The sequence below is a fragment of the Python bivittatus genome, unplaced genomic scaffold (assembly GCF_059951505.1).
Source record: "Python bivittatus isolate LINGU-HERP-01145 unplaced genomic scaffold, Pbiv_v1 ctg000690_np1212, whole genome shotgun sequence".
Taxonomy (NCBI): Eukaryota; Metazoa; Chordata; class Lepidosauria; order Squamata; family Pythonidae; genus Python; species Python bivittatus.
This window is the reverse complement of record NW_028277096.1, coordinates 12,420,174-12,439,978: the sequence shown is the minus strand read 5'-3', so window position 1 is coordinate 12,439,978 and position 19,805 is coordinate 12,420,174. Positions and strand designations below refer to the sequence as shown.

At 41.1% G+C, this 19,805-nt stretch overlaps 1 protein-coding gene across 3 annotated transcripts in view; it reads right to left on the bottom strand.

The window, feature by feature from the left end:
- The window catches only part of CLIP2 (CAP-Gly domain containing linker protein 2), a 70,652-nt gene that overhangs the window by 31,415 nt on the left and 19,432 nt on the right, over positions 1–19,805 (bottom strand). For all 3 annotated transcript variants that reach the window (XR_015798165.1, XM_007421185.3, XM_025170120.2), the window contains exon 4: positions 10,179–10,723. Coding sequence is in view for 2 of the 3 variants with exons in the window: in XM_007421185.3 (XP_007421247.1) it covers positions 10,179–10,723 (545 nt within the window). In the remaining variant the exon portion in view is untranslated. The remainder of the gene's footprint in view (positions 1–10,178; positions 10,724–19,805) is intronic.

Sequence of the window (19,805 nt, the reverse complement as noted above, 5' to 3'; positions counted from 1 at the left end):
CCTTAGCCCCCAGCAGGAGCGTGGGAAGGTTAAGAAGATGAGACTGGCACCACCCTAAGGAATTCACAGTGTTTTGGCTTGCGGGCTTGGGAAGTTTACATTCAGTCTGGAGAGATTCTGTCTTGGAGGTGGAAGCTAATAAATGCAACAGAATTGTATCTGTACTATCTCGTGGAGTTCTTTGGGCTGAACCTGACAAGTCTTCAACATTGATAGACTTGTTCTCCATGAATTGATCCATTCCCCTTTTAAAGCCATCCAAATTAGTGGCCATCATGTCTTGGAATACCGAACACCCAAATACCCTTTTCTTCTGTCTTACTACCCACTGCTGTGCTCGCACAATATGTTTAACCAGATTGGTTAAATAACTAGTACCTGCAGCAAGTTAAGTTTTCTTTGTTCCCTTTTTGTGGCTTAGTTTGATATGCAAATCGAGCCTATTTGGTTAGCTTAATGTTCAGTGTCTTGTGGAAATCAAGAAAAAATGGAAACTAAATTATATGTGTAGTGCAAACACAGTCAATGCTAGTGTCTGATCTCTCCTTCCATTTACATCTTAACCATCTAAAGCAGAATGTAAATTAGGATAAAGTGTCACCCCTCCATTCTATGCAGAATTTTCCCACTCTTGGCATTGAAGGAACATAGAATCATGGAGTTAGAAGGGATACCAAGCGTCATCTAATCCAGTGTTTCACAGCCTCAGCAACTTTAAGATGTGTAGACTCCCCAATATACGAACATTTCAAGGGTCGGCTTATCTGTGGGCGGCACATTTCTCATGATATTTTGGTTAAAAATTCAAGGGTTGGATTATCCATGGATGGGCTTATCCACAAGTATATTCAATAATAAAAAAGTAGTCTGCTTCTGAATTACACCAACAGCAGCTCTCCAGGAATTCAGATGTACTTTAGGGTACTTTTAAAAAATATTACTGTATATACTTGCGGATAAGCTTGTCCGTGGATAAGCTGAACCCAATTTTTTGGGTATACTTTGGTACCTAAAATTCTTGGCTTATCCACAAATATATACACTATTATTTTGGTGAGTGGGGTCTGCAGCAGTCAGAACCATGACACAGATTATCAAGCTCTTAGTAGCTGACTCAGCTGATAGCAAGATTCTCCCAGAGTCATCTTTATCCAGATTTATGGAAATGGAATTGGATAAGGTTACAGAAATTCCAGCCACTGGATGATTTTCCCTTTACAACCCAATTTATCAAGCATCATTGCACCAGGTTATCTGAGGAGCCAGCTCGGCCCCATTATATCTGCCTGCCCCACTCAGACCGGCAAAAGGAACATGTTGCAGACCCTGCCAGTCAAGGAATTTTGACTGGCGGGATCTAGGAAGAGGGCCTTTTCTGCCGTGGCCCCTGCTCTGTGGAACAACTTACCACCCAAGGTGTGGTGTGTCCCCACTCTCATGGCCTTCAGGAAGAGTGTGAAATCTTGGCTATGCCAGATGGCCTGGGTGCTGGATGGGGGCTCGCACCAGTGGAAGTGGCTTGTGGGGTAACTGATTTTACCCCCCATCATCCTGAATGTTTTTAGTTTTTTTTATGCATAGGGTTTGTTTTACATAGCTTGAATTTTAATTAATTAACGTATTTTTTAACTGTGGGTTTTACTCTAATTGTGAGCCACCCAGAGTCACCCGTTGGGGGAGATGGGCAGCATACAAATTTAATAAATAAATTAAAAAAATCATAGAATTAGGTTAAAAGTTTCAATATTTCATTAACTAAAGTAATTGAATATATTACATTGTCCTGAAAACTGCAGATCCCTGTTGAAATCCATTTAATATATGAATACCTACAGCAGTAATCAACACAGTATAATTCATAAAATAAGATCAAAAGCTACAGTAAATTCTATCCAAGCACCTGAAAATCTATTCTCATCTAGCAGATCTAGAGAGTTAGAATATTAAGACTTTATGTTAAAAGGAACCAAATTTGGGGTGTGCCACGAGCCCATTCATAGCATTATAATCCAAAAATGGTCCCAATATGAGTTCTGTATCAGATTTATTTTTGAAATATGAACTTATTTTAGACATCAAGGCATCTCCTCCCATAACTTAATTAGCCATTCATTTGCAGAGGAAGCAGTATGTACTTTCCAAAGAATATGCTTGCTGTAGCTACCATGTACAATGCTAGTTGGTATACTTTGGGGGAAATTAGTAAGGTTTAGTAATATTTAACACACAAAAAAAATGCAGTTAGAATTTGTTTCCTTCTCATATAAATTATTTTCCAAAATGGTTTACAACACTGCAACCAAATCTGGAAAAATGGTCCGACCTGATCATTACATTTCCAACCATTTTTAGAGAATGAACTGTCCATTTTAGCAATCAGTACCGGAGTAATGTACCAGCAACAAAACATCTTATATAGTACCAGTTTTCTCAAAGTATTATAGAGAATGTGAATATAATGTTTTTGTCCATTGAAATTTCCATGGTTGCATATAAACTGCCGTACTGTATCGAAATTCTGCATTCATTTAATCATACAGTCTTTACATGTTCAGTTTTTGAGTCACATTTCACCAACAATTTATAAATGAGGCCCAGCAAATGCTCTGAATTTTGTGTTATATGGTTTTCGAATTCAGTCAAGTCTCTAAAAGTTCCCTCTTGTTTTCACAGTTCTTTTAATACAATGGTACTTATTTCAAGGTATGGAAACCAGCTGGGTGGCTCTAGCTTTTCCGAAGAGAAAGTCTCTTGTCTTATTAATCATCAAATTTTGCAGTCTATACCATCTATTACAATGACATGTGAGTAACCAGGGCTGGGATATTCTCCTCGTTTGATTATTCTTATTTATTTTATTCCTGATATGCTATAGTATCTAGCCAGCTTTGGCTGATCTCAGAAAACTAAACAGGGCCAGAGCTGGTTAAGGTTGGATGGGAGACCACCGGGAAATCTTAGGGCTATACAGGTAGTCCTAAGGTTACAATGGCATTTGGGACCGGGATTGCCATTGCTAAGTGATGCGGTTGAAAAACATGACATCATGTGACCGCATTGCTTAGTGACGGCAATCCTGGTGGCCATAGTAAATGCAGGACATGCGGGTCATTTAGCAAGAAGAGGTGGGAGTCTCAGGTAAGGAGCACGGAGGTGTGGGGGGGTGGAGGGTGCCATGGGCAGGTGCTAGGGAGCATGGGCAGGCTGGCAGAGACCGTGGGCAGATTGGTGGAGGCTGCAGGAGGGCTGGAAGAGGCCGCAGAAGGTGATGCAGGTGGGAGTGTGAGCAGGCAGGCGGGGGGTGCTATGGAGTACGAGATCCCTGGGATCTTGTATTCCGTAGTATGTTCCTTGGGAGAAAAAGCAGTAGGAGTGACTTACTAGGGTGACTTGCTGGCTTCCCCATTGACTTTGCTTGTGGGAAGCTGGCAGGGAAGGTCACAAATGGCGATCACATGACCTTGGCTCTCTGCATTGTTGTAATCATGACCTGGGCACCTGAGTGCCCAGATCATGATAACATGACTGCAGGGATGCTGCGACAGCCAGAACTTCGAGGACCGGTCATAAGTCCTTTTTTCAGCACTGCTGTAGCTTTGAACAGTCGATGAATGAATGGACATAAGCCAAGGACTACCTGTAGCCCCAAATGCCTTAGGCTTAAGCACTTAATAACAATGTTTAAGCCCATTTCTTGTTGTGTAGTAACTCCAGATCTTTTCAAACCCACATAAAATATGATCCATCTGTCTTAAACAATAAATGAAAAGTAAACATTTTAAACAAAAGAAAAAAATGAAATGTTTCTTCTGAACACAGCTTAATGTAGACTTTAGAATCTGGGTCCTCCTCCTCTCCTCCCACCCCCTCCCCCAGTACACCCCAGTGAAAGACCAGAGTTATGTCTTCAAAAGTCTTTAGATGGAGCTCAACCAGAGACTGCAACTCTCCAGCAACAACAAGAAAATAATATCTTTGAGAGCCAGGAGAGAACAAAAGCTTAAATTATCCTGTCTCATCGCTGCAAAGCTGTCACTGCTCCGAGACCACCCACACTCCGTGGAGTGCAGTGTAAAGCAACCCCTTTTGTTTGTATTCCAGAACTCACAATGGCCATATAGAAAGCAACAACGTGTTCAGAACTATGAGAAGACAAAGGTGAATCCTGAAAGATACACCTTGCATTGCCTGGCATTTTACCATCAGTTTCATGCACTGATGTGTCTGTGCTTCAAAGAGCTAATTCATTGGTTTTTCCCTCTGGAATTTCATTTCTAGAGACCCTTCACAGAAGGAGCTGAGCTCTAAAAGTGGCTCATGACTCAATGCAACGCAAAGGTGTGGTTCACACCCTGCTCTATGCCCCAGGTTGGTTCCTTGCTTTCAGCTTTGCATGTTGTATGAACCCTGACACTGTGATTTATAAGCTACAGTTTAAAGTTAGCAGGTTGTATGATCCCAATCATCCGTGGTTTATTCTTGGTTATGCAAACCATGCCTTAATGCCCTGTGTGAATTCAGCAACTGTAGATCATTCTGGGTTACACAGACCAATGGTCTGCCCAATGTATGGAATAATTGTTCCAGCTAATGGCTTTGAAATAGAATACAAAATATCAACTCACAAGAATTGCCCATAAAGAACAGCTGCAACGCTAACAGCTCCATTTGCAAGAGAAATCCAGGCTTTGAACTCAGGCAACCCCAAAGTAATTATGATCTTATTTCCTTAATGGGGGAAAAAAACCCTCCATGCACGTAAAAAAAAGCCAAACCTGAAGGAAGTTGCAGATAAGATTTTTAAGAAGTATCAAAAAGCAAAAATAAAAAGTCTGGAGACTGCTTTCTGTAACTTTAAGGCATATGGGAATTTCTGTGGACACTACTTCCACATACACACAAAAAATTAATAAACAAGATACCCAGGCTTGCATTCAGAATTATTAATCACACTGAATTCTGGTTGGAAATTCCTTCACCGTTCCCACTTCCAAGCACATGGCTCTGCAAACCTCACGGCTTCCCCAACAGCTAGCTGCTTTCTCCTTATTGCATGTGAATGGAGCAGGCGGTAATTTTATCTGGGTAAACATCAGCATTCATAACTAAAGATTAGCAACAGAACGGATGTTAAAAATAAATTTTAAAAAGTATATTAGTTGAAAACCAAAAGTACACAGAGATGTAATCAAGACGAGGAGTCAGACAGGATCCTTTTTAAAGGCTGGCCAGAAAACAGGGCCACCCCACCCTATCCGTCCCCAGCAGGAAGACTGGAAGACCGAGACACGTGGCCTAAATTAAGGCTGTTGAGAGTCAGTCATAACATCTACACTTCCTCTGCAATTTTCAAATTCTCAAGAAAGTTATTTTGCTCGCCTGTTTTATCCTTACTGAGGCTTTCCTCAGCCTCGTCATGAGATCAAAATAGCTTCTTTGCTTCTCAGGATCGATTCAGAGCCAGATCCATTTGTACGCTGACTCTTTAATCTCAGAATACAATATTTGAATGACATATCTATCGTTTTGCATTGTTTCCAACAGAAAATTCCCTTGAGAAATTTATAAACAGGCAACAATATATTTCCCCTGTTTATCCTCAACTCCGTTTTCTAAATATGACTGCTTCAGCACGTGGAAGTTCTACGCAGCTATTCCAAGCAATACGAGAGGCTTCCATGAGAGAGAAGCTCAGGGTAAGTGGAATTAAAGGAAAGCACTTTAGGCACCAGGCTAGGTGTGACTTATAGTTCCCACGCTTTTTGGAAGCTTTAGCTGTCTCTTTATTGATGTATATTTTGAAATAAACTCTCCTAACACCCCCTGAGTAGAAATGAAAAAGTTAGCTAAATTTAAACAGCCGAGGACCAAAATGAACTCCAAAACGGAGAACAGAAAACTAGAACAGGGTTCAAAACCAAACAGGTGAATAATCCATTATAGGAATGCCTACATGTCTTAGGGTGACCTGTTCTGTATCAAGAAAGAGGGAGAAAGGGAGGGGACAAGGGCTATCCCGGAGCTGATTGTGAATAAGTAATTCAGATGTTTGCTGTTCTTCCTTCTGAGAGTCTTAAAACCAGATGTACCCAGGATAGCCTTCACACAACAAATGCCTTCAGGTCAAGAATTGTCCTCTGACACAGGAGAGAAACCTACTGTATATACTCGTGGACAAGCCAAGACTTTTAGGTGCCAAAACTCACCCCCAAAATACAGTAATACTTTTAAAAAGTCCCCATACATCCTATATAGGCTTGTGTATATGCCCATCCATGGATAAGCAGACCCTCAAAGTTTTAACCAAAATACCACGAAAACTGCAGGTCAGCTTATTTGTGGGTGGCACATTTTTCACGGTATTCTGGCTCAAAATTCAAGGCTCGGCTTGTCCGCAATGAGATACAAGATATACTTCTGCAGAACAAAGACTGAGCAGCAAGTAAATCTGAATCTAGAGGTCGATTTCTGTGCGATCTGCACTATATGAGCAAGGACTGCTTAACAACCACGGAAGTAGCAGAAGGATGTTGCAGCCCCAGCCATAAATCCCGGGAAGGCGATGCAGTACGAGATGCCTACAAATCCCTTCCTTGATATTGCCTGGCTCCCAGCTCCACCTGACTTCATTTTTCTTTTTCATTCATTTTATCCTGACGTCTACAGAATCAACGTAGACAATGCTATCCGGAGGCTCACACCACATATGTATTTCTCTTGGCAAGAGCAAAAGAATAAAAAAAAAAACACTTGAAAGCAAGATTATGGCTTAATGTATGCAATTCAATGTAGCCCATCAGCTTGCTTTTGTTGCCTAATAAATCCTGGTTTGTCCAAACAGTATAAGCCATCATCTCCTCTGTGAAGAGAGGAGTAAAAATAGTTCCTACTGGGTTTTTTAAGCCTGAAATTATTGCTTACAGTGACATACACGAGGCACATTTCTTTATTTTTTTAATCTTCTTTATCTTTTATTTTTGAGTTGACCAAAATATATATTTAAAAAGGGATAAAAATCTAATAATAACAATATATTATAAATATATTATAAACACACACTTATTATAATCAAGTTAGTCTCTGCCTGATTTATTCTGCTACTGAATGAGCCAAAAGCACACCCAACATCACTGAAACTCGACAGAGATTTGCTGAGTTCTACAGATCAATCACCCCAGCACTGCTCCATTGTCTTTTTTAAATAGCAATTTCATTAAACACTACAATTCAAAAGATAAAAAAACGAATACAAACTAAAAAAAGAAAAGAATAAAAAGAAAACAGGCTCCATTGTTAAAGGAACAACTGTTTCTCCCCTGCAGGAAGAACAATTGTTGGTCCAGACGTTTGCCAGACTAATCAGCATGAAGGCGACTGCTCAAACAAGCAGCCAAGGTCATTTTCTCTGCGGTCTCATTTGCGCCTTTTTTGATTGTCCAGGCATGGCCCTCTGAACTACACAACACAATTTCCAATTTCATAGATCAAAAAGTGGGCTAGGAGGCAATTTAGATGGACAACCTATAACAAAGTAAAAAAACAAAACAAAACAGAATTTTTGCTCTGGATTTTTCTCCCTCATGCCTGGAGAAGATGCTGTGGTGAGTTTGGGACATGCTGTTGAAAGAGATAGTGGAGTCACGCCTAGCTAGAGCCTACTCCGTAAACATGCAAAGATATCTGGCCACTTCAGCTCATCCAGTGTAAGGGAAAGAAAGCCCTTCTCAATTTTGCTCTTCAAGATCTTTTTTATAGCTTTTGGTGCTGAACCTGAGATCTTGCACATAAACAACTGAAAACCATCCTCACTGATCTGTGGTAATGTTTTGGAGTACCACCTCTCCACCAAACTGCATGGCTGACTCGCTTATAGTGAATCTAAGATCTCCCTGAGGTTCATCCTGGATGAAGTAAGTCACAGGAGTAAGACACAGGAATCTTGCTCATGGCTGGACTTGATGGCAGGGGTTCGATCTATCATCACACAGCATCCCGAAAGTTAGAAAGGCACTGCCAAAAATATCCAAATGTGTATATGAATAACATTTGCAAATCCTAACTTACAGATACACCTATCGCTCAATCTGCTGCTGGGATGATCACTGTTGATGGGAACCCTTACATTAAAAAACAAATAAACAAACATTAAAACTGGACTTGAACTAAGTAGAAGAGAAAATTGATGCTTTGTATGTGTTTTGGACTTCAACCTCCTTTAGATCTGGTCAGCACGGCCAATGGCAAATAGGCTCAATTCACACAACACATTAAACCCAAGTTAATAAAACACAATGGTTGGTTTCACATAACCCAGGGTTCCCCATAGAGGTCAATATTGGGTCTAAGGGTCAATGGGTCTATCCATGGTTGATATTATTTCATTGATCCATGGGGGTCAATGAAAAATCTGAAACTTCATGAAGGGGTTGATGAGCTGAAGAGTTTGGGGACCCCTGACCCCCAAAGAAATAAATATATGATCTAATTAACAAGATGACCTGATTAATGCAATATGCTAAGATAATGGCAGGGTTCCCACAACACGTTGAACCATGGGCTTCCAACCTATTTTAGTCTAGTTTAACAGGTTAAGTAAACACAGCCAAAATGCCCCAAGTGTAATAGGTCAAAAGACTGTAACACATTTCAAGGGCCATTGCCAGAGTTCCTATTTTCTTCCCCACATACACACCCTTGCCTTTTCATAAGTCAGTGTTGTAGAAAATGCTATGCATGCAGAGGATGTATTCCCTCAACACACTTGAACAGATCAAATAAAGAATTAGTGGCCATATTTGCATATCATGCTAAGATTGATCATACCAATGTCCGAGGTCTCATACTAATTTACACTGTAATATGCAAAGTTAAAATTCAAGTTAAAACAGAGGTATTAAAACAGAGACCATATCAACCTTACTTTTGTGTTTTGCTTTTGGTGGGAATGGCCCATATTTTGTGTGAACTTAGCACGTTTGGCTAGTATATGGTTCAATACGTCGCAGGAATCCTACTCCAAGGGGAGAGTAGATCAAATGAAAAGTAAATAAACAAACTACCCGGGGAAAGGAAGAGTAGAGAGAAAAAAATTAAAAGAAAAAAGGCCCGTGCAACATTCGATTTCTCCTCCTTGCAAACCTAGAGATGCTAAGTCCAACTGAAAACAATCTGGGAGATTTCTCCAACCCCCCTTAAATATGTATATTTGACCCTGTATTCCCAGGCGTATGCTGTAGGTATATATACTTGCCAGAAACTATATTCCAAAAACAGGCAGGGCCAGGACTATTTACTATTTACTGAATTAACAACTACTGATTAAAGTTAGTGACCTGAAAAATAAAGTATGCCCTTAATAAATTTCACTGATTTCCGTCTCTGTATTCAAAGAATCCTTTCTCACACAGAGAGATTTACAAGCCCACAGACGCACATGTTCTCTCCTCCCTCCTTGCAAGGCAGCCATAAAAAAAAAAAAAGGATTAAAATGGGATGAGAGGCAGGGGCAACTGCCCAGGGAAGGGAAGACCAAAGTGCAAAATAGAGAGGGACCCCCCCCTTCAGCATTATCAATAAGGGTTAACGTTCACAAGGCAAGTAACAAGAATAAACCTCCCATTAATTTCCAAAAATATTTGTACCTCCCTCCGTACTATTGGTTATCATTGTGTATATTTTACCCAGTGTTTTAACGCTCATATTTATCACATGCTGTTTTACCTTACGATTCTACTGTGAAATGTTTTGAGATTTTTTTTTTTAATGGGAAGCAGCACAGAAGTATTTTAAAGAAATAAATAACTTTCAACAGCGTAGTGTATTCTCAGTGGATGTAAGACAGCATGTCTTACCATCAATTCACAAGTAATTATTTGGGGGAGGGAGAAACAGTTAATTTTTCTGCTCCCAAAATACATCCCTTCTCTATACATGTCAGATCACTATTCATACTATTTTTAACAAAACCAATTGTCTTTTACATGTTCAAGGGTGAGGGGTTTTGCCTTTCTTTCTCCTATTGCCATCAGTGAATTTCCAAAGCAAAATGGGAATGACAGAAAAAATCCTAATTTTTTTCCCATTTAAATGGGAAATCCCAAAAAGTTCCCATTTAAAAAATTAAGCCCTCAGAACTTCCCAAAATATCACTCATTCAACAAACACTAAAAGGAACTCACAAGGACACGATCCCCAAGTCTGAAGTCTTTATCCCCCTTTTTCACCGATCCACTGTCTGAGAGGTTGGATCCAGATTCATTTCCAGTCTTCATGGTGTTGTTGAGGACGCTCTCCCGCAGAGGAATCACACGAGTGGAGAGAGGTGGGGTGGAAGTCCCAGAGTGCAAGGACAAGTTCTGGGCTGTCAGAGACTCCACAGAATGGGCATCACTTCCTGAACCCTCCGTCGTGGGTTGGCGGGTCAACTTGGAAGGCCTCGTGAAGATCCCCTGGAGTGGCTGGCATTCAAAATAACGCACTCCGCCTACAGAACCATCATTCTTCCCAACTGGGTCATCTAGAACAACTCCTGCCCATTGTCCAGGGGCAAATTGGGTCTCTCCCAAATACTGGATTATACCTGGCTTCACTCCATTCACCCAAACACGTTCACCCATCACAAAGTCCCCCAGGAAATCATCACCCACTTCAGCAATTTTTGACCCTGGCAGCTTCTCAGAGGCACCTGTGGAAGATGTGGAACCCTGTTTGTGGAGAGGTGATCCTGTAAGAAGAATCAAAGAATGGAGAAAGAACATCTGTCACAACAATAAGCAAAGTCTTCACAACAGACAAGATCCTGGACTTTGAACATAACTGGATTTTCTCTAATACAAGCAGCAGAAGAGAAACAAATAATCCTTCCCAAGAACTAAAGGCTAATCACAAAAAGATCTTTGCTTATATACACTAATCCCTGCTGGTAATTTCATGACCAGATGCTGGAAGAGTTGTTGGGGATTCCATGCAGGAGAATGAGCAAGAAGGTCCCTTTCCTGAAGTGGGTAAACACATTATCATAAAATCAATTAGTTTAATTACTTTACTTCAATGGACCCTCTGGAGAAATTAAGCCCAGCTTGAAGCATCTGATTGGCCACCTGAGAAAAAGAATGCTACACTAGATAACTCTATAGTTTCATAAATACAGCTTCTCTTATGTTCTAACAGATCCCTGTCAAACTGGTTGGACCTATTGGAAATTAGCTTAGCAACATCTGAATAGACCCACCCCTATTCTATCATCTGCTAAGGAAAGCTCTTTTAGATGAACTGGAAGTTCAGAATAACGTTCGTGTCTTAGCAACCAGATGCTGAATTGTGTGATAACCTGCTGATCTCTGAGCAGGTTCACAGAATGTGCACAGATAGCCCTGTTTTTAGAAAAGGAGATTGTTCATTTCACAGAGCCTTCTGAACATTTAACGAACTTTGTGCTTCATCGCTAACTACTACCAAACCCATATAGTTTTCTCCAATTCTACAAAGGAGCTTAAAGGAGTCTGACATTTCCCCTATTTAAAAACTGCCAGCAAAAGTGCCTGGAGAGCAACAGCAATGTGTGTTACGCTCCAATTGGTACCAACTGTCTTTAATGAAGTTTCAGTTCATCAAGTATCAGAGAAGTGATTTAAAAGCACAGCTGCCCTTTTAAGTTTCAGTTTGCAGCTGGCAGCATGTGGTCAGAAAACACTTCGCCATCTGAAAAGATGAGAGACTATGGCAGCCTGAATGCAGTTTGACTGTTCACTCTTCTGTTTCCCACTGGTTGCAGAATTTGATACTTAATCTAGTTACAGGCCTGTGCCAAGACAGCCAGCTGTCAGGAGGAGCAGAAATGCAAGAATGCTGCCCTGTTTCCATGGTTATCTGGTAAAAGGAGGGGAACAACACACATGGAGAGAAGCACAACAAACATTGGGGGTTTTTTTCTCAAACACTTCCAGACGGGGCTTATGGAAAACCAAAGGGTACGTGAGCCCTCTGAGGATGGAACTCTACTTCATTTATAGACACCCATTTTGCAAGTAGTAGAGCCTTCCAAATGTCTCTGAATGCTCAGAGTTATAATCCCGCCACACCTGAGGACACCAGGTTGAGGAAAGCTGATAAGAGGGTTGGACATCTGATCTCCAACATCAATGATAATTATGATCATGATGATGATGGTGTCATTTCTCCAGAAAGCTTAAAGCAACATAACTGGTTATCACATGATATTTTACTTTTGGAACAACCCTATGAGTTAGCCAAAGCTAGGAGTGAGAGAGAAAGGGGGAAGAGAGATTGGCCCAACATTTTGTAGGGAGATTGAAGGTTGAATGGGAATCTAGCTAGAAGCAGCAGCTAGAAGATCCCTTGCAAATTGGCACTGTGTTTGGGCAAATGGACAAATAACCTAAGCTTCAATGTACAATGTACCTTCTTTGGTTGCTATAAATGACTGCATCTAAAATGTCCTTAGTAAAAATCAAAATTAGTATGGGGTTGGTGCAGCTATCCTCCAAGGAAAGACTATGGCTATAGCATTTGATGTTTTTTAGCTTACAGCAGAGGTAGGCAAGAGGAAAGCAGAGGGAAGGCATAAAATCATGAACTGGGTGAAAAATATGAACAGAGAGAAATGTTCCCTTACTGTCACCATGTTAGAATTCAGCGTTGTCCATTAAAATGAAATATGAGGAGATAAAAAGCCCGCAAAAGGAAATATTTCTTTATACAAGGCATAGTTCAGATGGGGAATTCATGGTTATGAGATATGATGGTGGTTGTTATTATTATCATTGTTGGTCACACAGTCAGCCAGTTGTTTAGACTGGATTTGGCACTTTTATCCCCCTATCAAGTCCTTCCCAAGGACCTGGGATAGGCAGGTGTTCTTGTATGATGGGGTTAAAGGTATCATCATAGGATGTGAGCTGTTCCAAGTAAAGCTGCCTTTTGCAATTGACTGATGGTGATTCTGTCAGTGCTGATGGTGTTCAAGTGGTGCTCCAGATGTTTTGGGATTGTTATTATTATTATTATTATTACTATTACTATTACTATTATTATTATTATTATTTCTTAAATGTATATAGCTGCCCATCTCACTTGCATGTGACTTTGGGCAACGTACATAGTTAAAACACAAGTAAAATCATAATCTTCTACCATTAAAAACAATTATAATATTATAAGCTACATTTAAAATACAATAATAAAAAGACAGAGGAGAGTGCAGTCTAGCTATATACAATATAACCATTAATGGGCTCCATGCTGCCCTGGGATCCACAAGCCTGATGGCACATCCTAATTTTGAAAGCCTTCCAGAAGGCCAGAAGGGTTGGGCCCAATCTCATCTTTTTAAATGGTTTAAACCATTTAGAAGTGGTTACCCATTTAAAAGTGGAAAGTAGACAAATTCATAGAGGATCAGGATAGCCACTCATCATGATAGCTGTTTCTACCTCCAGTGTAAAAAGTTGCTTATCTTAAATCTGGAACATCAGTGGAAAAGAGCTGTTCACCATGTCTGTGAACTTTCCAAATGCCTCTGGCTGGCCACAGTGTGATGAAGAATGCTGGATTAGATGGCCTCATCTAGCAACTAGTTTCTTCTCATGTTCTTAATACTGTTTGTTGGTTTATGTTCCTCATCCATTAAGTAGCAACTTAGTCGGGGAAACTTTGTAATGAACAATGGCATATTCTTCTATCTTCTATTACTCCTGCATCAGGTTCCTTTCCTCCTTTCCCTTCACTCCATGTCAGATTTTGAATTATAACCTAACTATGGTCTGAATAAGCAGGAATATGCAAATTAAAAGAAAAAGTGGGAGAAACTACTCCTAACAGCAGACTTGTGGTGAGGGCTACTGTAATTGCAGCCAGAATGGGGACACTGAAAAATTGGAAGGACATATCTACCTCCTTGGGAAAATCTGGACATTTCTGGAAGGTCTAAGGGAAGAAGAAGGAGAAGGAGAAGGAGAAGGAGAAGGAGAAGGAGGAGGAGGAGGAGGAGAAGGAGAAGGAGAAGGAGAAGGAGAAGGAGAAGGAGAAGGAGAAGGAGGAGGAGGAGGAGGAGGAGGAGGAGGAGGAGGAGGAGGAGGAGGAGGAGGAGGAATAAACAAAGGAAGCAGAATTGTAACAGAAACAGCTATGATGCAGAAGTAAAGCAATCACATAAGGATGGACCTAGCTTAGTACAAATCAGAATGAGAGATGGAGAAGAAAGAGAAAACTCAATAAATGGTGTGTGTGTGTGAAGGAAGCATGTTAAATACCCAAGCTTGTTTAGAATAACTGGCTGATATTCTGACCAAAAGAAAGCTACAACATCTTGCTGCAGAATGCATGAGATTTCATCTGTTATTGATTATTGTGATTAAGTGCTCACAATCTGGTAGGCGTGTGCTTTAGTTTCAAATTATTAGCATGTGTCTTAGAGGAAAAAGGCCAAACTTCAGCGACTTGAATGCATGTACTAAAAGCAGAATAGCCCCGCCTCAGTCCACGCCGAGCACAGCTGCTGCCAACGAGCATCTGTGAGATGTACATAAGACGGATGCTGTGATTTAGTATTAAATAACTTTACATGTTCAAAGGAGAGCATCAGGAATTGCAAAACATCCATTAAAGGGCTACTTTGCAACAGAGCCAGTATCTCTTTTTCTGGCGGATTACTTTTTAAAATTCAACACCCACAAGCCGAGCGGAAATGCACGTGTGCAGGCACAGGCGTGTAAGAAGCTAATGAGAAGTCTGGCCAGCAGGTACATTATCAACTCCTGCCTCACAGCAGGCAGCTTTGTGACAAGGATAACCAGAGGGTTTTTAAACAGAAGTACATTAATGAACTAGAGGAAAACAGCAAATACAAAGGAGGGGTGGAGATAAAGGAGGGGACAGTCTATCAACTGAAAGCTCACCCAGTCACCCAGAAGAATAAAATGCATGCTTTGAAATGTCTTTGCCCATCCATTAAGCCCTCTCTGTGGGACCAGCCTCCCAGCTTACAGCTGCATTGTTTAGATGCTGAGTGTTTGGCTGCGGAGCACAGTAGACTGTCAAAATCTTCCATTGCAGGTACTGCCAACAACCATGTGAATTGTACCTATTCTTAATCTTTTGTGGGGGTGAAGGCCAATGTTGAACTTAGAGCTGCTTTCTCCAGCATGGTACCATGCAGGCCTACGGGATTACAAACCTACCGAGCGCCCCCGACTAATATACTTTGACAAAGTAATGTATGTATGTGGGGAGGGGTGGGGGGAAGAGAGAAGCTATCAGGACAGAACAGCCAGTGTCTATACCTACAAAGGTCAGAATCGTGCAGGCAATGGTCTTCCCTGTGACACTTCATAGAAACCAAAATTGGACTTTGAAAAAGCAGGATACAAAGAGTATCTATGTTTTTGAACTTTGGTGTTGGAGAAGACTTATGAGAATACCATGGACAGCCAAGAAAACAACAAATAGATTACTGAACAAATAAATCCAGAGTTCTTACTTGAGGCACCAATGACCAGGGTCAAATTAATGTATTTTGGACACATTCGGTCAAAACCTAGCTCTCTTGAGAAGGGTGGGAAGGGTGGAAGGAAAGAAAAGAAGATGTTGAGCAGTAAGTGAATGGAAATGGGAGGTGTGAAGGAACAGGCTGAGAAGAGATCATCCTGGAAACATTTGTCTATGAGGTCACTAAGCGTCGACACCAAGTTGATGGCAGGTAATTACTAATTCAACAAGTCCCAACATGCTTTATGTCACTCCATGGTTTCTATAGTCTATATTGGCAGTAACTCTGGAAAGACAGAGCACATTAGCAGCTTAGCAAACCATTGGACCGAATGCTGCCACTACATTTCCCCTTTGTTTTATACACTAAACCAAGCTATCCTGAGATTTGATATTTAGACCAGTTTGAGTGGGCCTTAATACTCTATGTGTCTAGAGACATGGCTAGGGCCAGGGAATCTATGGATCCTTCCTCAACCCAACCCAACCCAACCCTTGCTATCTCCTCTTTCAGACCTTTCCAATACTGGTATTTCCCAGTGTTTCCCAGTGTTTCCCAACTTTTACCACTCACTGTCTAAGATGATGAATGGTGTGAACACTGCTGAGCCCTAGAGATTGAAACTGACACCTGATTTCTTCATATGTTTGTCTCAAGATACAGACTAGTTCATTTCATCATCATTGTTGCTGGACTGAACTCACACTAAGCTATAACATGATTTCTTTGGCTTTGGGATAGCATGTCGTTTGAACCCAGCCACCGTAGTTCATAAACTATGGTTTATGGCATTGTATGCAACGCTTTCTGGGCTGAGAGCCCTGCTTAACCTTCAGGCGGAGTGTTTGAGATCCTGGGTAAGGCCAAGAAAAGCTAAATTTGATGTAACTTTATTTACATCTTACTTAATCAAAAATTAAATGTAATAAATATTATTATTTTCTATTTATAGAAATTCATTCAGAAATTACAGGTTGGAAACAAAATTTGGAAGTTCCCAGAGCCCAAAAGGCTTTGAGGGTCATATGCAGCCCTAGAGTCTCAGACTATGCACATGTTGTGTGAATCCAGCTAACTAAAGCTTAGTCAACTAACCTGGTTAAACACACAATGGTATAATTCAATACATAGCTCTGTTTCTGAGTCTGTAACAGATCCATTGATCCTCTCCCTATTGCTAAAAGATTTCTTAAAAAACAAAGAACATGGACAAATACAACCAGAATCCACAACTCAGGCTATGACTCAGTCTTATGCCTAATAAATATCGCAGGAATCATCCAATGAAGTAATCCGAGTTACTGACTGGACTCTCTGCTTGGTGAAACTCACTTTGCCTTCAAGCAGCTGGCAAAGGGGCCTAACTAAGCTGTGAAGTCCCACAGAGTCCCATAAAGGGGCATTGGGAAGACTTTTTCAGGGTTTATCCCCTGCAGCCCCCCAGCCAGATGCAGCCCATTTTTACACTCAATCCTTCTTTCGCTGGCTTCTCCTCTTACATAAAATGTGTTCCTATTCTGTTCAGTTTTTAGACAGTTGTCCTGCTAATGGATAAGCAGAGAGGCCTGAGACCTTTTACATAATTTCTTTCCAGCATTCAGATTGGGTTGGAAAGAATAAGAAGAGCTACAAAAATACCCAGTGCATTGGCTGATGATTCAGGGGCACAAAACAAAACAGAGAGGAACCGACAGCTGGCAGGCACCCATTTAGACCAAGGCAAAGTAGCCAATAAAAAACAGTATTTCTTTTTTAAAAACACCAGTTACTGTAAAGAGCCACTGTATGTTATACTCAATAAAGGAACGGATTGTTCATGAGTCTGTTCACACTCCGAGAATCAACAGTTTTCATTGTACCAAGTGTCTACTGGAAGGCAATTCTGGGGTTGGGTGGGTGGAAAGAAAGCTCTCCTTAATTCAAAAATCCCAGCATGTTAAAAAAAAGTCTACATTTAATGAGAAAAATATATAATTCTCCCTTTCTCTCTCTCAGAAACTACAACCTAGCTGAAACATCACTTCAGAACATGCAAATTCCTGTTCACATTGCTGCATTTCAAATTACCCAATTTTACAGCGTGACTCTAATCTCCAGAACCAGCAGAAGGAGGCTAGGACCACCAGGGAAACCCCTCTGTTGGAAAAGATGGGTAATGGGATTGTCCACCTTAAAAAAAAACCCTCCACAAATATTTATTTCTTATATTTATGAAGAATTTCACAGAGTGACTTTGTGGCATGAATCTAATCACCAGGAGATCAGCATGTGGTATAAATCTAATCACCAGGAGATTAGCGTAACTCAAGACAGTCATTATTTCACCTTTAAAGTCTAAGGAAGGTTTAATGAGACTACAACACTTCTCATAGATCTCCGGAAATAATTTAGAGGTCTCTGTGAGGGGCAAAATGGGGGGGGGGTACCAGAAGACTAAGGCAGTGCTCAGGTGTCCACCTTTGTACTAGGAGAAGCTTCTGCTGGCACCATCGACATGGGAACCAGTTATCTAGTGGGGTAGTATTTATTTAATTATATTTCAAATTTGTCATCGCCCATCTCACTGCAGAGCGACTGTAGATTGCTGAGAGCCAGTTTAGTGTAGCGGTTAGTGGCATCAAGCTAGAAACCAGGAGATGTGACTTCTAGTCCTGCCTTAAACACAAAGCCAGCTGGGTGACCTTGGGCTAGTCCCTCTCTCTCAACCTTAGGAAGAAGGCAAGGGCAAACTGATTCTGAAAACCTTGCCAGGAAAACTGCAGGGACTCATGCAGGCAGTTGCCAGGAATCAAGACTGACTTGAAGGGACCAAACAAATCAGATTGCTAGGGAAAAGGAGATGATCCCACTGAAGAAACCCCTTCCCTCATACAATGTCACTCCCTGCCAGTCCATCAAACATCTCCCCGGGGAGCAATTGTCCTGTACTGCAGACTGCACAGGCAGCTGCTACGGCCATATGTGGCCACAGACTAACCCCCCTCCCCTCCACTTGTGGTGAAGCAAATTAGCTACATCAAGGGATATGACATTTTCTCCCCTTCTGTCATCCAGAAATTACAATTAGGTAACAACTCCTTGATCAAACAAATCAACCCAGAGTACTCACTCGAGGCACAAATGACCAGGTTCAAATTATCCTACTTTGGACACATTATGTGAAGACCCAGCTCTCTAGAAAAGGCTCTGATGCGAGGAAAGGTGGAAGGAAAGAGAAGAAGAGGATGACCAGGAGCAAGGTAGATGGCCTCAGTTACAGAGGCAATAGGTGCGACATTGGAAGACTTGAGAATCAGGTTGAGCCCTGATCCTCCTGGAGAAAATCTATTTACGTGGGTGCTAAGATGCTGACTTAATGGCACGTCAATCAATCAATCAATCAATCAATCAATCAACAACTTATTGAGGTCTATGGGGTTCCTAAGGCTTTTGGGCTTGCCTTTGGCCTTCAGGTTGCCTCATCATGTTCACAGTTAAGGGATGTCTCTTGGCTTGCCATTCCACACAAATGAAGCCCCTGTGAGGAAGTCTGAGGAAAAAATCCGGCTGTTCCAGCACATTTCTTCTCTCCAACTGTGCATTTAAAAATGTCAAACTTGCAAAAATTATAAGTTTCCTCCTGGGCAAGGGACAATCAGCTATGCAGGGTAATTTTGGCCACTGCAGAGGGGTTTTTTTTGGGGGGGGAAGGTGGTTTAGAAAGAGAAAAACTACTGGTCTCCATAAAGTGATTCTATAAGAGACACTTCAAACCTTCTTACAAGACATTTCCAAAGGTTTTCCTTGCACCAGGGAAGGCATTTTGATCAGGAAATATTTGCACTCAACATCCTAACAAACAGGAAGTGAAGCCCCTTGCTCTAGGTTTATATTTGCACTAAAAGGGACCCACAAATATTTATTTATTTGATTTGTATAGCCACCCATCTCATCTAAGCAACTCTGGGCGGCTTATGTATAGCTGCAAGATGGCAGAATTTTGATAGCAAGTGAGAGGCTCACAGGTGGGTCTGGAAGGACTGGGTAAAGGTAGCACAGGTGCCTACCCTAGACAAACCTCTCTACCCATTCTCTACCCATTTGCTATATTCCTGCATTACCTGAGGAAAAAGCATTTTTAACAAAAAAATCCAAAAACAGAAATTAAGTATTAAAAAAAACTAAAAGAAAAAAAAAAGGCCTGGGCAATTATGTCATAAACAGGTCAACCCCTCAAACTGACAAAAGCTACCAAATTTACAATACAATAGACCAGAGCGTTTTTTCCCTGGAAGCGGAAGAGAGGGGCTGACAAGTTCTA